General features: G+C 48.8%; 1 protein-coding gene across 2 annotated transcripts in view; it reads right to left on the minus strand.

Moving 5' to 3' along the window:
• The window catches only part of TBC1D2 (TBC1 domain family member 2), a 50,773-nt gene that overhangs the window by 3,951 nt on the left and 25,956 nt on the right, over window positions 1–20,866 (minus strand). For both annotated transcript variants that reach the window (XM_077912659.1, XM_077912660.1), the window contains exons 6-10: window positions 16,257–16,652; window positions 10,881–10,991; window positions 5,729–5,916; window positions 4,179–4,655; window positions 436–556 (exon numbers count right to left, since the gene is read on the minus strand). In XM_077912659.1, the coding sequence (XP_077768785.1) occupies window positions 436–556; window positions 4,179–4,655; window positions 5,729–5,916; window positions 10,881–10,991; window positions 16,257–16,652 (1,293 nt within the window). The remainder of the gene's footprint in view (window positions 1–435; window positions 557–4,178; window positions 4,656–5,728; window positions 5,917–10,880; window positions 10,992–16,256; window positions 16,653–20,866) is intronic.

The raw sequence follows: 20,866 nt of genomic DNA on the forward strand, positions 1-20,866 counted from the left end.
TCCACACGAGTCCTACTGACTCCTACTTCTACCCACTTGACCTCTATTTTGAAATTCTTTACTGGCAAAAAGCAAGAGATTCTAGATTTTCTTCTTCCCTCACCAAGAAATCATTTCTGAAAAACATAAAACTAAACAACAAACAAAAAAACCCCCAACCATTTCTCGTGACATTGTGTCACTACTGGAATAACAACAATCTACCCTGTGGGCAGGGCCCCAACAGCTGTAGAGGCCATCTGCTCACTTGAACTTCCCAGGAGTCCCAGGGAGGGGTTACTGGCCCCGTGTACAGAGGGAGAAATGGAGGCCTGAGAGCTTCCTGATTCTTCTGAGATTCACTAGCTTGAAGCTAGATTCACTAGCTTGAAGGTACCACTCAAGGGGCACCAACCTGCATGGCCTCTCTGTCCCATCGGTCCCTGCCCTGCTCACCTGGGATGACGTCAGCGTCTTGCTGTAGTAATCAGCCGGCATGATGGTCTCCACAATGGCCACCAGACACCAGAAGGCACTCTCCTCCTCCTCCAGGACCAGCAGAGCAATGGCTGCCAGTCTGGAATGGGAGGAAAAGAGCACTGGGGTGATGTGTAGAAGTTACAGCCAAGCAGAGAGGTAGATCCCTGGCTCCCAACCCTACTCTCTAACTAGGCTAGTGTTCTGGAACCTGGGGTGAGATGAACATGCTTTTGGGGAGGACTGCATGGGGGATTTCCAGAGCAATGAGGAGATCTGAGTCTCTGGAGCCCTGTTGCCTAGGTGTGAATTCTGGACCTGCTGCTTCCTGGCTGGATGATCGTGGGCAAGTTCCTAAACCTCTCTGAGCCTCAACCTCCTCATAATAATCACAAGACTGTTATGAGGATGAATGAAGTTAACATGAGATAAATGCCCAGCACACTACCTGACACGTAGTGAGTGCTTTATGAATGTTAGCTATTCTTATCTTAATATCCACAGGCTTTGAGACCTTGGCAAGTGTGCTAACCTCTCTGAGCCTTACTTTCATCATCTGTAAAGTTGATTTAACAATCTCCAGCTCCCAGGGCTGTGAGACATTTTGAGTGGGAAGTCAGACCTACATACAGTGCCTTGCTAACTATCTGGCATACAGCAGGTGCTCACTACACAGAATTCCTTCTCTCCTTTGCTTCCCTGTCCCCTAAAGTTATCACAGGGCTCCAATGAGATCATGGTAAGAAAGGAAGAAAACCCCACAGTGCTGAGCAGGGCTGTCAGCCTGGAAGAAGTACTGTTTTCTCTACTTATCCCATTTTTCCTGGTAGGTCTCACCCAGGGTCAATCCAGGAATACATCTGCCAAAATGCGGGGGTCTCTCAAGATGCTAGGTGAACACAAGGTCCCAAATTCAAAAATGTTTGGGAAATGCTGCATACTCTAGCCCCCTTTTAGAGTCTTATGATGTACAACATGTAAAAGCCTCTGAGAATTCTGCAGTGACAAGACCCCATGTGACTCTAACCCAAGGCCATCCATCCAGTGGGGCTGTGGAACCTCTTTTGTACAGTGCACCCACTGAACACCCTTAGGAAGATGCCGCCTTAGAGCACTGTGGAGCCTCATGCTCTTGATGGGCTTAAAGAACACTTTTCATTTTCCAGCTATTTATCCCTTTCTGGACTCTCACTAGACTGGATTCATGATCTCCAACCTTCTCTGAGGTTCATACTTTTTAAAGAAACAGGGTCAATTCTCAAAAGAAAAAGGAAACTCCTTTTCTCTACCCAGTAGATTCAGAAGAAATTTCTTTCCACTCTGGCTAAAATACCTGTACAAACCCTCCTGAGTCTGAGCTGAGTGGACAAAAGGAAGAGTCACAGATCTCTTGGGACATAGGAAGCTACCCTCTCAAAGCTGGGGAAGGAGGCCTTCTGAGGTCATTTAGTTCAGGGACAGCAATGTATGAAACTGGCCACCACTCTTTTTGGTCTATGCCCAGGGTAGACATAACTGAGTGATCATTGTGCTCTTTCCCACTGACCCTGGAGGCTGCCTCAAAAACTCACAAGACAAGGCAGGTGCTTCCTACTGGTCATCCCTGGGTCTAGATAAACTTATTGCAGAGATGGGAAGACCGAGTCTTGGGAAGCAGAAGTCACTTGCTCAGGGTCACGCAGTCGGCTGGTGGCAGAGTGGAGACAGAACCCAGGGTTCCCAAAGCCCAGCCTGGTGTTCTCTCCACCCTACCCCATTCCACTGGAGTCTTGGGATGTGCTCAGTCCAGGAGGTGGCTGCTGGCACCAGCACAGATTTCTGCACACATTAAAAGGTCAGTAGTGAGAGGCTGCTCATACCAACTAGGGCCTACCAGCTGTTCAGGGCGGAAGCCAGATTCCAACTTAAGGCATTCAGGCTCAAGTGGGTCTGCAAAGGAGGCAGCGTGGTGATGTGAGAAAGAAACAGCTACTTCTAATGCACTCTACTTATATTTTACAGAGAACTGGTTTTAAAGTTTTTTCCCTAGGTTAGCACTGTATCATTACTATGACATATGTCACCCTCTAAACAGGAGAGTGTTGCACAGAAGCAGGGTCTGTCCGGAAGCTGCGCACATGGTTCTACCGGCTGCCACTAGATGGCGCCACTCAGACAAGTGAAAGGGGCCTGCAGGGTGGGGCTTAAGGGCCCCAGTGTCTGACCCTGAAGGGGCTCTTCCTATGACAAATAACTTTGGATTTCAAGCAATATGAATATCTGCCTAAGCAAATATCAGTAAAAAAAAAAAAAGCATTCAGAGAAAGAGTTGAAACACTCCTGGGTGTCACCCCCACTTGCTCAGTCTACATCTCCCTCCACAGCCTCACAACTGCCTTTTTCCACATAGGCAGAAGCTTCTTTCCTTCTGGAAGGTTTGTCTCAAGACCCTTCCTGCTATAGAATTTTCCCCTGCCCCCTCAGCTTAGACTGGCAGTGCTGTGGTTTGACTCTGAATTTCCAGCCACTGAACATGTATATATGCTCAATTTCACCCAATTTAGGCAGCAAATCAGTATCAAAAATATGTATCCTTAGGAATCATTCAAATTTGGGTAGGGACTCTCTGAATGTTTATTCTGTGTTAAATAAATGTCACACATCGCTTATTCTGAAAAAAAAAAAAAAGGGCAGAATGTCTTATGTAAATTTTGCTTGAGTATATGCCTATTAAAATTAAATGGAGTCCAAACTTGCTTTGGGGAATATTTGAAATTATGTAACTTCTGTCTAGATAGCCGGGGCCATCCATGAGAGTCCTCTACAGTGCTGGACAGGGCAGCCCTACCAGGTCACCCCACTCCACCTCACCTCCAACCCCAAGCCCTTATGTCCTGCTGTTGCCAGAAGCAGATATGAATCCAGGCTGGGCCGATCACATTCTTTCCTTTGGGAATTTAGGCCTGAGGACATGAGGATATTGACAAGTAGGAGGATTTGGGGCAAAGGCTCCAGACTCAGGGGCTAAGGTCTCCAGTCTGACAGCCCTGAGGGGCCCTAAATGTTCAAGGAATGATGGACAGAGACTGGTCTGCTGAGAAGAGGAAGCAGAGATGTAGAGCAAGAGGGGCCAGAGATGATGTGGCCCCCTTGAGGGGCTGCGGGGCAGGACGGGGCTGCTGCACAACTCCGGGACTTGTCCCCATGGACTGGGGCATGATCGGCAGCCCTGGGGTTGTGTAGTGCCGGGGCCCTGCTGGCGAGAGGAGGTGCTATGGTTTCTAATGACCATCTGGTCTCACCCTCTCTTTTCTTTTCCTGGCTTTTATGAACTTCCCCTGTAACATTTACAAATTCTTTTTTTTCTTGGGCTCCCTTGAATGGGTTTTGTTTTAAAGTAAATGATCCATGACCCAGACAGTTCTGCGATATGTGAGTTGAGTTGTGCACTACAAAATTCCGGGGTGGGTGGGGGGACCGTTCACAGTGCTTTCTATATGAGTGATGATGAGTGGCGCACCCTAAGTGCAGATCGAAGGAGAGCGCACAGCCTGGGGAGCCCCTCTGTCTTGAACCCGTCCTTGTCCTCGTCCTCCTCTTGAACATGTCCATGTTGTCCCCATCTATATGGCAGGAATCAACCCTCCTGGACTCACCTCTCCAGGTTCTTGGGAGGTTCCAAAGGGACCGAGGGGTGCTCTAAAGGATAAAGGTTGTGCCCTCACCAGGGCTGTGATGCTCACCTGTTCAGGCCCTGGCAGTAGCCGATGGTCGGGTTCTGCCAGGAGAAGGCCAGCAGCACCCGGCGCAGCTTGTCGGGGAAGTTGGAGGTGGGACAGGTGAAGTGCTTGTTGCTGGGGAAGGTACGGTGCAGGTCCAGCTCAATCTGGCGGGCAGCAGGGTGCTCGCGGACCTGGCCCCGGCTCAGCAGCTCCTGGTAGCGGCCGGGGCTCTGCAGATGCTGGACGCGGAGGTGGACCAGCCACCTCCAGACACGCGGCCGGTGCTCTCGGGGCACACCTGCCCGCAGCAGCTGCTTGAGCTCCACCGAGGGTGCAAGATCACTCAGGGCAGCCCAGCGCTCCCGCAGCGGCCGCTCCACAGCCTCATGAGCCAGCAGGTGGTGTGAGTGCACCTCTAGTGCCTGGATCTTGGCCAGCAGCTTCAGGTCTTCCATCTCGTAGTTGGGCACCGTTAGGAAGCCATACTCATCATACTCACTGCCAGCAAAAGCCTATGTTAGCAGCAGCTTGCAGAGCCCTTCCCTGGATAAGGGGCAAGGCGGGAGGGTGGGGAGGGGGAACCCCAGGCAAGATTCCTGCCTGGGCTTCACTGTGGGTTAGCCATGCAGCTCTGGGCAGGTCACTTCAATTCTCTGCACTTCAGTTTGCTCATCTATACAATGGGTAAAAGAATTCCTGTCCTGCCTCGCAAAGACCCATTGACATCCTTTGTTGTAAGATACTGGTGGCCTAGACAGTGCCTGGTATGTAGTAAGTGCATAGTAAGTGCACTCTATGCAAATATAAAGGACCCTCTTATTACTCCATGAAGCCTTAGGCTCAAGGAGTCTGGCACTGCCAATCCAGAATCCCACTGGCACAGTGAGTAAGCCCAGGGATGGATGGGGAACAGACAGCATCAATGACAAGTAAGATGGGAGAGCTAGGGATCCATCCCAGAAGGCTTTTCACTGATTCCATATTTCTTTGCCCTTACTGTGTGCTCTGCATGTGCTCTCTCATTTAGCCCCTGCAAAGTGGGGATGTTAGCCCACATCTGATGGAGGCTGAATATGTGGCCCAGAAAGGTAAAGTGACTTGTCCAAGGTCACATGGTGAAAGAGCCCTGTCTGGCTCCAAAGCCTGGGCTCCTTCCACTGGGCCGCCCCGCCTTCAGGGGCTTTAGACCCCACAGCCAGAGCCCCTTCTGATACTGTTCACTGTCCTTGGCAAGGACTTGGCTCAGGGGAGGCAGCTGGCTTGTCTCCCCTCCTCCCCTCTCTGACAAACATCTCTGGGAGACAGCCTGGGGAAGTGGGGAAAATGGAGCTCTGGAGCAGACCCAGGTCAGCTGCACTAATATACTCTGTGGCCTTGGGCAAGGGGCTGCCTCCTCTGAAGCTGTAACCCCTCAACTGTAATGTGGGGCTCATCCCCACCACTTGCTCTTTATCTGAAGGTACAAGGAAGTAAATGATGTGCAGGGCTCGTACGCGGTCAGCAGGGAACCAGCACCAGGGCTGGGGACCCTCAGGTCACGAAGGCCCACCCTCGCTGGCTGCTGGGCTCACCTGATGGGGCTCAGCTCCACGCCGTCGGCTGAGGCCTCCCCGGCTTCCCACTGCAGGGCCTCCTGGATGAGCTGTCTCAGCAGCTCCGAGCACTCAGTGGCCTCACCCCCCACGGCCTCCTGCAGCCTCCGCAGCCCGGCCAGGTACTTGCTCTCCACCTGGCAGTTCTTGGCTTGGAGGTAGGCACACTGTGGAAGGTGGGATGGGGCTGTCAGGCCATCTGCTGGGCCTGGGCCCACTGAGAGGCTGAGCAGCTGTAGGCAGCAGAACCCTTCTCAGCCTCATCTCCCATGCTCTCCCTACCCCCAGCCAGTCATCCAAGGGACAGGAGATGCGCCCCACACCTGAGGGTTTATAGCAAGGCAGAGAGACTCCAGGCAGGAGAGCCAGGCCCAGGACTGCAGCTGGATTCAGAAGAGGGGAGTGGTGGGCAGGGCAGTGCAGGTTCTCACACAGCCTGCAGTCCCATCCTGCTTCAGGCACTGCTGGTCGGGTGACCTACGGCAGGTTACTTAACCTCTCTGTGCCTTAGCTTCTTTCTCTAAACAATGGAAATAATAGAGTCTGCCCCAGGATTCTGGGGAGGATGAGACGAGCTGATGTGTGTAAAGGCTCTCCCCAAGCACCTGGCCTAGAGCAACTCTCTGTAGGTGGCACTATGGAGCAGTGCCCAGGAGATGGCCATGTGGCTCTGGACAGTGCCCCTGTGCCTTCTGCTTCTGTATTACCGGCTCTTCCTGTTCCTCCAGCATACCACCTCTCTCCCACCAGTGGCCTTCCTGAGTACTCCCTGCCCCTGTCTTGAACTTCTGTATTTCTATGTCCATAGCTGGGTGTGCAGAGCAGCTCAGGCAATTTTCCTGGGCCCACTTTCCTTCTGTGTAAGCTGGTCAGGAAAAAATCGGCCTCAGAGCATCGACGTGACCTCTGGGCCAGCCTGGCTCCTGTCTCATCCTGAGGTGGCAGAGGGGGAGCCTCCTGGTCAAGGCAGCCATTCTGCTGCACTCCTGCCCGGGTTACCATCTCCTGAGCATCAACTCCAGGCCATCTGGTGAGCCTGCTCCCCTCCCCTTTCCAGCTGGCTCCCACGTCTGCGTCCCTCTGCCACCAGGGCCACTTCCCGAGCCCCCTCCCAGTACTCTTCTTGGGCACTTCTGCTACAGACTCCCAAGTCTCTGTGCTCCCCGGCCCACCTCTGCAAGCCAACTGAGCCCCCAGCTTTCTCAAAACATAAGTCTGATTGAGGACCTCCCCACCCAAGACCCTTCTACAGCTCCCAGTTTCCTCAGAGAATGTCCCAAAGCTCTTCCCTCCCCACCTTCCCCCGCCTCTCAGTCCACAGGTGTTGACCACGCTGTCTTTTTTCTTGGAAGGCCTTTCTCTACTCTCTTCGCCTGGATAGCACTAACTCACTTTTAGGACTCAGCTCAAGAAGGTACTCCCACCAGGAAGTCCTCCCTGACTTCCTCCCTCCCTTTGGGCCCAAAGAATCTTGTGTGCTCAAATGCATCTTGATTGTGTTTGACTCCCTTGCTAGTCTGCACGCAACCTCCCTGAAAAGTCTGAGAAGGCCTCTTGTTAGTTCCTCTTTAAATGTTCAGTTGAATTCATCAGGAAAGCCATAAGGTCCAGGGCTTTTCTTTGTTGAGAGATTTTTGATTACTAATTCAACCTCCTTACTAGTTACAGGCATATTCAGATTTTCATTTCTTCATGATTTAGTCTTGAAGGCTTCGTGTGTCTAGGGATGTGTCCATTTCATCTGGCGATCCAATTTGTTGGTATACAATTATTCATAGTACTCTTATAATCCTTTTTACTTCTGCAGAATCAGTAGTAATGTCCCCACTTCCATTTCTGACTTTGAGTCCTCTCTGTTTTTTTTTCCTTAGTCCACCTAGCTCAGGGTTTGTCAGTTTTGATCATCTTTTCAAAAAATCAATTTTTGGTTTCATTGATGTTCTATTACTTTTTTGTTATCCAATTAATTGATTTCTGCTCTAATCTTTATTGGTTCCTGCCATCAGCTAGCTTTGGGTTAGTTCTTTTTCTAGTTCCTCAAGTTGTGAAGTTAGGTTTTATATTGGAGATCTTTCTTTTTTTTTTTTTTTTCTTTTTTAAGATTTTATTTATTTATGAGAGACAGAGGCAGAGGGAGAAGCAGGCTTCATGCAGGGAGCCTGATGTGGGACTCGATCCTAGGACTCCAGGATCACACCCTGGGCATGAAGGCAGGTGCTAAACCACTGAGCCACCCAGGGATCCTTTTCTTGCTTTTTTTAAAGTAAGTGTTTATAGCTATAAATGTCCTCCTCAGCACTGCTTTTGCTGTGTCCCTTAAGTTCTAGTATGTTATGTTTCCTTTCTCCTTTGCCTTTAAGTATTTTCTAATTTCTCTTGCCATTTCTTCTTTGATTCATTGTTGAAAAGTATGTTGTTCAATTTCCACAAGTTAGTGAATTTTACCTTTCTGCTTGTTACTGATTTCTAACTTCATCCTGTTGCAGCTGGAGAAGATACTTAGCATGGTATCTGTCTTTTTAAATTGACTGAGACAGAATGTGTGGCCTACAAATACCTCGTCCTGGAAAATGTCCCATATACACGTGAGAGGAATACGTGTGCTGTTGTTGGGTAGATGTTCTGTGCTGTGCCTCTTGGATCCAGTTGGTTTACTGTGTTGTTCAAGGCCTTTAGTTCCTTACTTATCTTCTCTTATTGAGAGTGAAGGTATTAAAGTCTCTACTATTATCACAGAATTACCTATTTCTCCCTTTAGTTCTGTCCGTTTTTGCTTCATATATTTTGCTGGTCTCTTACCAGGTATGTAAATGTTTATAACTGTTGTATCTTCTCACTGTATTGAACCTTTTATTAACATATGTCTTTTTCGTAACTCTAAAAAAAATTAAAGTCTCTTTTGTCTGACATAGCCACCTTGCTCTCTTCTGGTTACTATGGCATAGAATATCTTTTTCTATCCTTTCACTTTTAATCCATTTGTGTCTTTGGATCTAAAGTGAGTCTCCTGTACACAACATATAGTTGGATCATGTGTTTTTATCCATTCTGCCAAACTCTGCCTTTTAATTGGAGAGTTTAATCCATTTAAATTTATTTATTTATTTTTATTTTAAAAAGATTTTATTTATTTGTGCATGAGAGACACACAGAAAAAGGCAGAGACATAGGCATAGGGAGAAGTACGCTTCCCGAGGGGAGCCCGACGTGGGACTTGATCCCAGGACCTTGGGATCACAGCCTCTGAGCTAAAGGTAGATGCTCAACCACTGAGCCACCCAGGTGTCCCTAAAGCTCTAACATTCTAAATTGAATTTATACCAGCTTAACTTCAATAACACGCAGAAACTCTGTTCCTCTATAGTGCCATCCCTACCTTTTTGGTTGTTGTCACAAAATTACAGCTTTATACATTGTGAGCACCAAAACATAATAATTATTTTAAATGCATTGGTTTCTGAAATTAGGTAGAAAGCAAAAGGTGGAGTTACAAACCAAAGTTGTAGTAATACTAACTTTTAGATTAAGCATTAAAAAAGTATTCTCTTAAATGATGTAGAAAACAAAGGTGGAATTACAAACCCTTTTTACCGTAATACTATGTCTTACAGCTGCCCATGTATTTACCTCTACTGAGATTTTTGTTTCTTCATACACCCCTGAGTTACTGTCTAGTGTCTTTCCATCACACCCTCTAGGACTGTCCAAGCATTACTTGTGGGGCAGATCTAGTGGGAACAAAATTTCTCAACTTCTGTTTCTCTGAAAATGTCTTAATTTCTCCCTCATTTTGGAAGAAAGTTTTGCCAAATATGAACTCTTGGTTCATAGCTGTTTTTGTTTTCAGCACTTTGAATATATTGGCCCACGCCTTCTGGCCTCCAAAGTTTCTGATGAGAAATCTGCTCATAATCTTCTTGAAGATTCCCTGTATGTGAGGGGTTGCTTCTCTTTCTGTTTTCAAGCAATCTCTTTATATTTGGCATTCAAAGGATTGATTATAATGTGTCTCAGTATGGGTTTCTGTGAGTTTATACTTACTTGAAAATTGTTGAGCTTCTTGGTTGTTTTTATTTGTGTCTTCATCAAATTTGGGAAGTTTTCAGCCTTTATTTCTTTTCATATTCTTTCTGTCCCCCTCCTCCGTCTCCTTCTGGGACTCCCATACTATAATGGGTACGTTGGTCTGCTTAATGGTGTCTCACAGATCACTGAGACTCTGTTCACTTTTCTTCAAACTTTTTTCTTTCTGTTTCTCAGACAAAATAATTTCCACTCTTATCTTCAAGTCCACTGATTTCCTCCTGCCTGCTTGAATCTGCCTTTGAATCCCTCCAGTGAATTGTTCATTTCAGTTATTGTACTTTTCAGCTCTGGAATTTTTTGTTTGTTTGTTCCTTTGTAGGTTTTCTAAATCTTTATTGAAATTTCTGTTTTGTTCATACATTGCTTTCTTGACTCTCCACATCTTCCTTTTGTTCTTTGAGCATTTTTAAGACAACTGTTTTAAAGGCTTTGTCTAGTATTATCTAGCACGAGGTCTTTTTCAGGGGCAGTTTTTCTTGACTTATGTATTTCCTCCAAATGGGCCACACTTTTCTGTATCTTTGTATGCCTTGAGATTTTGTTGTTGAAAACTGGATATCTGAACACTAGAAATCAGATTCTCCCAATTTGAGAAAAAACTGATTTTGTTTTTTGATTGTTATAGGCTGTCTCTGTGCCAATGGTAGCCTAAAGTGTAAACTTAAGCTCTCAAGTCTTTCCTGAGCCTTTCCCTGGATATGCATGGCCACTTTCTAATTTCCCTGTATATGCAATTTTTTTTGGAAAAAAAGGGGAAAAAGAGAAAAATGAAGGGGCGAGGGGAGGAATGGCTGCCCTCTAAATCCTCTGGAAGTTACTCTAGATGGGATGGAAGGTGCATTAATGGCTGTCTGTCTCTTCCTCTGTACTTTGGTGATCAGAAGCAGCAATCAGAGCACAGATGCCTGGGGCTGGAAAGGCAGCTCATAAAGAAAGGGCACAGTCCAGAGGTAGGGTAGGCAGGTGATAAGGACAGAATGATATGGGGGCGAGAAGGTGACGGACCAAAGAGTGGCTGGGCATGGAGATGGACTCTGCCTCTTACCTTCATCAGGAGGGCCCTCTCCTTTTCAGCCACCCTTCTCCAGATCTTTGTGACCTGATGGATCTCGGAGTTGAGGAAGCGATTCTGGGTCCGATATGCTTCCATGTCATCCTGGAGAAGAAAACAAAGCATTTGATGTGATGTACCATAAATATCTCCCTGGTTCTCACCCTCAACTGCCAACACTTCCTTCCTTTAGAAATTTCTAATAATGACAACAGAAGAGAAAGTCTAAAAGAAGTAGTATTGTAGACAGCCCCCATCACTAATCTTGATCCCAGCATGATACAGTAGAGAGGGCATCAGGCCTGGAGTTTGAGTCCTGGTTCTGACTTCCTGGCTGGGAGGCTTCACTGAACAAACCTGACCCTCTGTTTTTTCACCTGTAAAAGGGGCAAATACTATTCCACTGGGCAGCTGGGAGACAACATGAGGTAACGTGTCATAACACTAAGTATAGAGACCAAAACAAACATCCAAATAGTGCTTGTTTAAAAAATAAACATACGTAGTCATATATTTGCAATCATACTAAACAATTTTGGATGGAATTTTTTTTTTTACTTATTGTCTTATTTACTTAATGTCTCCTTGTAAATACATTTGACCCTTCAACAACTCTGGGGTTAGGGGAGTTGATCCCACCTCACAACCCACTCCTGAATAGTAAAAATCTGTGTGTAACTTTTGACTCCCTGCCTCCAAAATTTATTTTTTTTAATTTTTATTTATTTATGATAGTCACACACACACAGAGAGAGAGAGGCAGAGACACAGGCAGAGGGAGAAGCAGGCTCCATGCACCGGCAGCCCGATGTGGGATTTGATCCCAGGTCTCCAGGATCACGCCCTGGGCCAAAGGCAGGCGCCAAACCGCTGTGCCACCCAGGGATCTCGCCTCCAAAATTTAACTGCTGATCACCTACCATTGACTGAAGCCTTACTGAGACCACAAAGAGCCAATGAGCACACATTTCATGAGATATGCGTAGTAAATATTGTATTCTTACATTAAAGTAAGCTAGAGAAAAGAAAATACTAAGAAAATCATTAAGAAGAAAAAATACACTGACATTACTATATTGTGTTTATCAGAAAAAAATCTACCTATAAGCAGACCCGTGCAGTTCACACCCGTGTTGTTCAAGGGTCAACCACACTTCTCTATGTTACATAAGCTTTCCAATGATCATTTTTAACGTCTGATGACTATTCTGTTGGGTGAATTTACTGTACCTTAATTATAATCATTCTCCTGTTATTTTTTACTTGGGCCCTGAGTATTTTCAGTTGGTTTTGGTTATGAATAATGCTGTGATATGCATCTGTGCACCTAGAGTTTTCTTTTTGCATGCTGTTCAGTAGACAGAGTGAGATCCTGCTGCTGGGGCATTTGAGGAGAAGCTGGCCAAGCACTGAGGAGGCTCAAACAGGGGCCTGAGCCTCAGAAAGGAGCAGCCACAGCACTGGCTCTGAACCTTCATTTTACTGGGATGGATGTTACAGAAGTAATGGACAATGCATGCTCACAACTATACCTAGCAATTCTAGGACATTCACTAGCCAAAACTCAAGCCCTTTTGCTCCCACTACTCAAGAAATGTACTGGGCTGTAAGTGCATGTGAGAGACACTATTGCAGGCATGACCTTGGCTAGGGCCTGATTTATTTGGAAACTAAGAGCACCACACCAGAGATGCCTGTGGCACCTCATTATCAGGGATGGGTCACGTACGTATGTACAGCTCACATCCTCCCTGGGGTGGGGGTGGGGGGCTGCATTTTGGCCAAGATCCTTCCCAGCCCAGAAGCTCCAATTCATACGCAGGGTCTGCTGCCTTCTGCCTAGATGGTTGACCCAGTGGGAGGGCCACATGCTCCTATGGCTCCTTAGCTAAAAATAAAAGCCCCAGGCTGACTTCATCACATGGCCTCTCACCACTCCACTCTCCACTCTCTCTGTGGTGTCTCCTGTCCTGGCCATCCCTGCTTTTGTATCCCTCACAGTGCCCGGGCTGCAAGGCTTTTGTGCACTCAGGCTGAGTTTGCTCTCTGCTCTCCGTCTGGCCTGAACACAGGTAGTTCCAACTCCTCAGTGCAGACTTCCTTCTACTCTCCCACATGTCTACCCTAGATCAAACTCGGCTCCTTTTTCTCAGAAATGCTGCCAGGGGGTGCCAGCTGCTCCTCTGCACAAGTGTCTGCCCACTTCCTCTCCACAACCCCCACTTTCTTATCCTCATATGGAAGCGTGGTGAGCTTGGTGCAAATCCTCATGTTTGCAGTACGAGGACCAACCTCCTGTGAATATCAGGATTTTCCAGGACCACTCCCCCTTTCTGTGACAGTCATCTGTTTTGGTGTCTGGACATTCACAGATTCATGAACACAAAAGCTGAGTGGGCTCCATACACCATTACCCTGTGCCCCCAACCCGTGCTGAGCATGTCACTCCATTCAATCTCCCTAGCAGCTTGGAAAGTAACTCAGGTGGGATCTCAGAGGCTCTGAAAGGACAAGTATGTTGTCTGAGGTCACACAGCTGTATGAAACAGGGAAATTTCCCATGGCTGCTGTGTGTGTTCTTCCCAAATACCTGGGAAAATATAAAAACTTCCAGGCAAGGGAGGAAGAGAGTTACCAGTTGCCTGAGTTCCTACTATGTGCCAGACCCGTCTCCCTCACACAATTATGTGGAATTTATCTTCCTAATGTTGTGGGCTATGTATTAAAGTACCATCAATCCCATTTTACAGATGAGGAAACTCCTCAGTCACGTGCCTAGAACACAAGAGGCTGGATCCAAACCCAGGTGTGTTCAGTCCACAGCAGGAATCAAAAACTATCGCTGGGTGAAAGCACATCAGTGGAGTCCACTGCTCTATATCACCTCTACACCGCCACTCAGTTCAGCCTCTGTTACCATCCCTTTGTCCTCATCCCAGGCCCCAAAGACACTCCCTGGCAGTTCCCAGGCTTTGGACATGTTGCCTGGGCCACCCTGCCTCCAGCCCAGATGGCGAGGGTGGGTGTGAGCACCCCTTTGGGGCAGCCATGGGGGCGGGAGGGGGTGGCGTCTGGGCAGCACCCCCCATTCAGCTCATCGCCCTACCTTGAGTGTTCTCCGCAGCTCAGAACTGTAGGGAGGAAAAAGAGAGAGCTCAGAGACAAGAAACCCACCAGACAGTGACCAGTAAGCAAAGGAGGAAAACACAACTGGAGAAAGAGATAGGAAGAAGAGAGTCTGCCTGCCTGCCTTCATGGGGGTCAGGAGCCTGGGAATTCTCTTGGGGAAACGCCACGTGGACCAGCCATGGTGCTAGTGGGGAAGGCAGTGGAAGGGCTGTGGTGAGACCCGTGGTCTAGCTTCAACCCTGCTGCTTGTGCTGTGGGACCCTGGACCAGTCCTTTCCCCTGTTCCGGGGTCAGCTGTCCCTGCCAGAAAAATGTCAGAAATGCTATCACCAACTCTGCCCAGATCCAATATTCAAGAGGTCAATGATTCTGTTCTCAAAATGGCAGCTTCAACAAAGGGGCATTTACTTAAAGTTGCATGCCCTCCATCCCAGGGCAAGTGGGAGATGTGAACATGCTCTGTCCCCAAACTCAAAGACAATGGATTTTTGTTGAGTCTTCTATTTTTCTAGAGCAGACACCTAAAGGCTAATAAATGAGGAACTCTAGCACATGTAATTCTCTTTGGCACCAACACTGGGCCTCTGAGGATCAGCTGTCACGGTATGTTAGGTTGATGGGAGCCCCCTCCTATCTGGGCTTACTGATAAATTCCTGAACATGCAAATCCAGAGGCACACTTGGTCTCCTACGGTGAGTCCATGCTTCCAGTCAGCTCTTGGGGGCAGTCTAGAGGCACCCAAAAGATCTATTTCTCTACACCACCCCCTGCCTCCACACTCCCAACCCGCCCTCCCCCCTGCCCCGGCCCCCAGCTGCTCTATGGGGTCTTCAATTATGGATTCCAGCAGGATGGGCACAGAGAGAAGACTTTGGGCAGGGCAGAGGAGGGTAGGGAAGCAATCTGATGAAAGCAATTTTCCAGCCCCAGAGAGCTTTCTAAAGCTAGCTCCATCTGCATTTGAAAGGATTTAGTTTTTCATTTTGAACTCAAAAGAATCTGATTTTAAAGGGAAAAGATTCAAAGACTGGGTATGTGGTTTTTCATATTGAAGGAAAGGGAACAGAACCTGGGTTTGATGTCATCTTCCTTTACCCCCCTATCAACCCTGTGAGTAGCAACAGTGAGGCTGTTTTTATAGAGAGGTGAGGGACCTTGCTGGAGGTCACCCAGCTAGTAAGAGGCAGAGCCTGGATCCAAACACAGGTCTCCTCGACTTCACAGCTGGGGCAGGGGTCACTGTACCACAACTGCCCACTGGGCTCTCAAAAGCTTTTGGAGTTCTCTTTTTTGCTTCTGCTTCCCCTCTTCCAGCACAGGAGCTCCCTGTGCCACGTACGTATATCTACAAGTACAGCTGCGCGTGACGGGGTTTGGGGCAGGACTGGCCCTGGTTATACAGCTGCCTTTAAGGACTGTGGGGGTTATGAGCCCTGATCCCCAGCCTCAGGCCTCCAGGTGGTTTGGCGGCTCCTGTCCCCACGTCTTAGAGAGGACACTGCCATCCACGGCAGGCATCACACTTAAAATTACATTCCTGTTCCCCAAGCTGTAATTGGTCTCTGTGGGAGGGCACAGCCTCCCCAGGTGAGAGCCACGAGACTGGGCACGGGGGAGGCAGGGATGGTGGCAGTAGTGGGAAGGCCCAAAGAAACTGGAAGGCAGCGGAGCAGACACGGGTCAGAGAGTTCGAGTTCCCTGGGCTGCTCCACCCACACCCCTTTCTCGGCCTCGGCCTTCCTGCACACAGTGGGGAACGCACAAGTGACAGCCTCACAGGGCTGGTGGAGCATCAGATGAGATGATGGGAACAGGGCATGTAGGGCGGTGGCCGCCACACCGCAGACAGTGTCACAGAGGAGACTGCCATGGTTACGAGCAAGTCACAGCCAGCCACGCATTCCCTGGACTGTGTGCTGGGGGAGGCCGCCGGGCACCTCGGGGACTCTCAGGGGCATCAGTGTGGCACCGAGCTGGTCTGGTACTTGGGAGTCCTGACCTCATCTTGTGCTCTTCCACCTCTAATCATACTGTAGACACACCTTCCCTCTCCAGCCACTGATATCAGGAAAAGACAAATTGCACTGGACCTTCTGGTTAAGACAGTGAGACGTGTGTAGCAATACTTCCAGCAGGAATATTCCGGTCTTAAGGGTTCTCCCTGCTTCACCTAGGAAACCCCCAGGGCCAAGAGCAGTGCCCTCTCCAAGGGCCGGGGGCCTGGAGGGCGGGGCCCCTACCTTCAGCTGCTCCATCTTCTCCTGCTGGCTCAGGAGGTCCCTGTCGGCAGCCCCCGGGGGCACGGGCGGCTGGGTAGGGGGGTGCGTGAAGTCCTGGGTGACCTTCTCGGAGAGCTTACAGATGACCTGCTGCTTGGCCTGGTTCTTGTCCATGAGCAGCTGCACGTGCTGCTGCAGCTCCTGCACCTGCTGCTCCCGCAGGCTGGCTGTCTGCACCAGGCTGTCCCGCTCCTGCTCCAGGGCCTCTAGCTGCCGGCCCAGCTCTGCGATCTGTCGCACCTTGTGCCGCACCAGCTCCAGCCGGTCCTTTTCTCCTGCCGAGGCCAGGTACGCGCTGGTCGCCCTCTTCTCCTGCTGGGCGGCTTCTAGCGCCTTGTGTAGGATCCTGACCAGCTCCTGGGGGAGAAGGGGGAAAGAAGCATCTTGTGAACTCCATGAACTCGGGGAAGGCCTGGGCGGGGCAGGAGCCTGGGCATCTGCTATCACCCACTCTCCTAACAGCCCTGAGGAGTGGCTAGCATCAGCCTCTGGGCCATCTGAGTTTCTCTTTTTCTGTTCAACCAAGTTTTACCTGGACACATGGTTCCCCAGCTGAAGGCCACATCTCCCAACCAGGCTTCCAGTGGGGTGTAGCCTAATGACAATATTCTGCCTAAGTGGGATAGGAGAAATTATGTGGGTAGCTTCTGGGTCCTATCTTTAAAGCCACCACCACCCACATGCTCCTCTAGTGCGGGGTGCCCTTCCTCCTGGCTGGGAAATGGCAAGACCTGGAGCAGCCACTTTGGGCTCCTAAGCAGAGGGTGTATGCTGAGGACAGCAATGGCGCTACTGGCTCAGAACTGCTCACTTACCTCTGGATTCTTCCATGAGAAGGTAGGAGAGAAAGAAAGTTCCAGAGTGTTTTAGGCCAGAGTACTCAGAGGCTTGTTTGTTACAGCAGCTGAGCCTATACCCTACATGTCCCTTTCAGAGATGGGAAAACTGAATCCCCGCTGAACAGAGTGGCCTTCAATCCCAGATCATCCCCAGCCTGTGCTCGGTCAGTAATGAAGGCAGCAGATGGCACACTGCTGTGGCTCTTCTTCCAGGCTCCTGTGGCGGACCTTACTCATTAATCTCAATATTCCTTTTCTGGGTCATTGCTATGCTCCATGACTGAGAACATGGTTTCCCAGAGACATGTTACCTGTATTCACACCAAAGTATTCAACTAAATGAATCAGCTGGATAGGGTTATTGCTAAGAATGATTCCATTTTGTTGTTTTGTTTTAAATGTTTTTTTTTAATTTTTATTTATTTATGATAGTCAGAAAGAGAGAGAGAGAGAGAGAGAGAGAGAGAGAGGCAGAAACACAGGCAGAGGGAGAAGCAGGCTCCATGCACCGGGAGCCCGACGTAGGATTCGATCCCGGGTTTCCAGGATCGCGCCCTGGGCCAAAGGCAGGTGCTAAACCGCTGCGCCACCCAAGGATCCCAGTTTTACATGTTTTATTTATTTATTTGAGACACAGAGAGAGTGCGCATACACAGAAGGAGAGGGAGAAGCAAGCTCCCTGCTCAGCAGGGAGCCGAAAGTGGGGTTTGATCCCAGGACCCTGAGATCATGATCCAAGCCAAAGGGAGATGCTTAACTGACGAACCACCCAGATGCCCCAAGAATGATTCCATTTTAGAAGAGAACTGCTCTAAATCATGACTTTGAGAAATGAATGGCAAGGTTGAATTAGCATGCATCTTCTGAAACCTGGGGACCACGGACTGTCCCTCTTCTAGTTTTCTCCTTTCCCTCTGGCCATCCAAACTTTACGCTCCACTTGCTGCCAGGCTCTAGGCTGGGTGCGGGGGCCCAGGAGGGAATTACTTAGAGTTCTCATCTTCAAAAACCACCAAGGCTGGTGGGAGCAAAAGTGAACTACCGTAATGGAGTAATTTACTGCAAGAGGGAAGCAAGGGTGTATGTAGATGGGGATACAGAGCAGAGAGCAATGACTTCCACCCGGGATGGAGGTGGGGGGAAGACCAGTATATTCTACAGAAGGGCAGAACAATTGAAGCTGATCCATGAAGAATGAGAAGGGCCAGAGACAGTCAAGTAGCAGGAAGGAGTTAAGGGCTGGAAGGGCTTTCCTCGTGCTGAGTCAACAGCTCCAGCAAGGCCTCAAGGAATGAAAGAGCCTGTGTGGGGCTGTGGGCATTCTTGGGTGCAGCCGGAAGGTGGGGTGGGGAGCTGTTGCAAAGTAAACCGGAATGTTTGGAATGAACTAGCTTCTCAAGCTCTGCTGAGAGAGATCACCATTCCTGTGGCTCCAGGATAACTGAGAAGCTGAGGCCATTTTCTGGTTCAGCTGGGCTTCGGAGATGACCTTGGAAACTGCCCAGGTGAAATAACCAGCAGACACTATTGTGCAGACTCGTCTGAGGCTCAGCATCAGGCAGATATCTTTCCTCCAGCTTTGGGAGAGTCAGATCTGAAGCCCATTTCATTACTTCCAGTTGCCTCCCCCTTCCTACTCTCCTCCCAGCCCAGGGCCCCTGCTGCAGAAGGAGACAGGGAGAAAGGAACCAGGGAAGGGACAGAATCAGGGCAGGAAGCACAAGATGAGAAGTGCGAGTGGACGTCAGATTCAGAAAACCTGGCGGCTGGCAGGCCCGGGGAGACCACCTGCCCAGGCAGGTCTCTTTGCTGTCACAGCAGGACACTAAAGCCCAAGAAAGAAGGAAGAAGACAAGACTAAAAGGAGCTGGTGAATCCCCACACCATAACAGAGGACCCCAACTCCTAATCGAGGGTCTTCCACTTCTCTGGGATGTGTGGTTAACAGATTTTGCATGGAAACACTTCTTTCAATTTCTTTAAAAATAGAAATAACCCACGTTCATAGCAGCATTATTCACAACACCCAAGAGATGGGAACAACCCACATGTCCGTCCCCTGATGGTGAATGGATGAACAAAACGTGGCATCTACACACAGTGGAGTATTATTCAGCCTGGAAAAGGAAGGAAATCCTGTTACAGGCTACAACATGGATGAACCTGAGGACATTAGTCACAAAAATGTACCTACACAGCATATAGAAATATTTTTTTAAATTTAATGAAGAGGGAAGCTTCATGCTGTTTTGAAGCTGTTCGGGCCTTATGATATGCTATGGCACCTCCCCAAGCAGCACCATCACTGGCAACAGTGCAGGGGGTATTCCTTTTCTGGATGTGCCACAGTTCCCTTGTCCCACCCTCAAGGAGGAACATCCAGCTTGTTTCTAATTCCTACAACTATAAGCAATGCTTTGGGACCCATTCTTAGAAAACAGGAGAGCTGAACAGTGGTCTTTTTAATATTTCTTAATCAAGTTATTGTTTGGCCCATTTCAGATTTTGGTAACAGGCCACAAGTTGTCATTTTATTAAAAAAATATTTTTTTTCTATTGAAGTATAGTTGATAAAATTTTAAAAGCCAACAAATCATCCTTTAAAAATTAATGCTTTATCTTATTAAAGAGCTGATACTTTATTCACTCACTAAAATCAAGGTGGATGGGCCCAACATTGCTGGGAAAAGAGCACTGGACTGAGAGTCCAGCACATTGGCCACTGACCCCTGTGAGGCTGGGTACCAACAGGGTGCAGGTGAAGGAGCACCAGCTCTAGAGTCCCTGGGGCCTTGGTTGCCATTCCAGGTCCGAGAGGGGGTATTTAAGGAGGGTGTTTCAGGAAAGTGAACTTTGGCTTTGTCATATATACACTGGAGATCATGCTCTACTCCTGGGAGAGCCACTTCAAGGATAAGAGAGAAAGTATGGCAAGTGCCCCTCCCCAAGCGAAAGCAGCCAGGGCCCCTCTCGATCCTCCCTCCCTGCACTCTGAAGTCCTTGTACTCTGGACTCTGGAAAAGGGGAGTGTACATTGAGGTCTCTGGCTGGGGTTCTAGGGAAATAAGAGGCTGCACCTTGCTCCCAATGAGTTTCCTAAACGAATTACCCTGAGTGAGCTAAGTGGGCCCCAGATAGGACCTGGAGGAGTTCATCATTCCCATCAGTCAACAGATGGCCAACATCACTACAAACAATGGGCTTCCATCTGCTGGAGCAGACAACCTTCAGGCTGGGTGCAATTTTGTCAATTGGAGAGCCTGAGTCACCAGGCCAAGCAGCCATCTGGTGCTATTCCAGGAGCCTAAATCTCTTGGGGACCAGCATTGCAAGGGCCTGGGACATATAATGGCCTAGGGGGTACTGGAGTGGTCCTATGTTTTAATATGACACCAGACACAAGTGTATTCGTATTTTCTGAAGAGCAGTTGCGATGCTAATGTCTGATGCTGAGCTGTACATGGAGACCACAGAGGAGGCGGTAGGGCTGGGATGAGTCTTGTACCTGGGGAAAGAGGCCAGGGCCTCAGTCCTGACTCTTCCAGCTGTGTGACCTCAAGCCAGTCAGCCACCTTCTCTGAGCTCCTTGAGCATGGCACAGTGAAAAGGGCAGAAACTTGAGAAGCAGACAGACCAGAGTCTGAAACCAGTCTTGGCTCCTGGGAGAGCCTGGGCATGCAGAATCTCTCAGAGCCTCAGTTTGCTCCTCAGGAAAAGGGGGCTGGTAACTGT

This window comes from Canis aureus, chromosome 10 (assembly GCF_053574225.1).
Source record: "Canis aureus isolate CA01 chromosome 10, VMU_Caureus_v.1.0, whole genome shotgun sequence".
In the NCBI taxonomy this organism is placed as follows: Eukaryota; Metazoa; Chordata; class Mammalia; order Carnivora; family Canidae; genus Canis; species Canis aureus.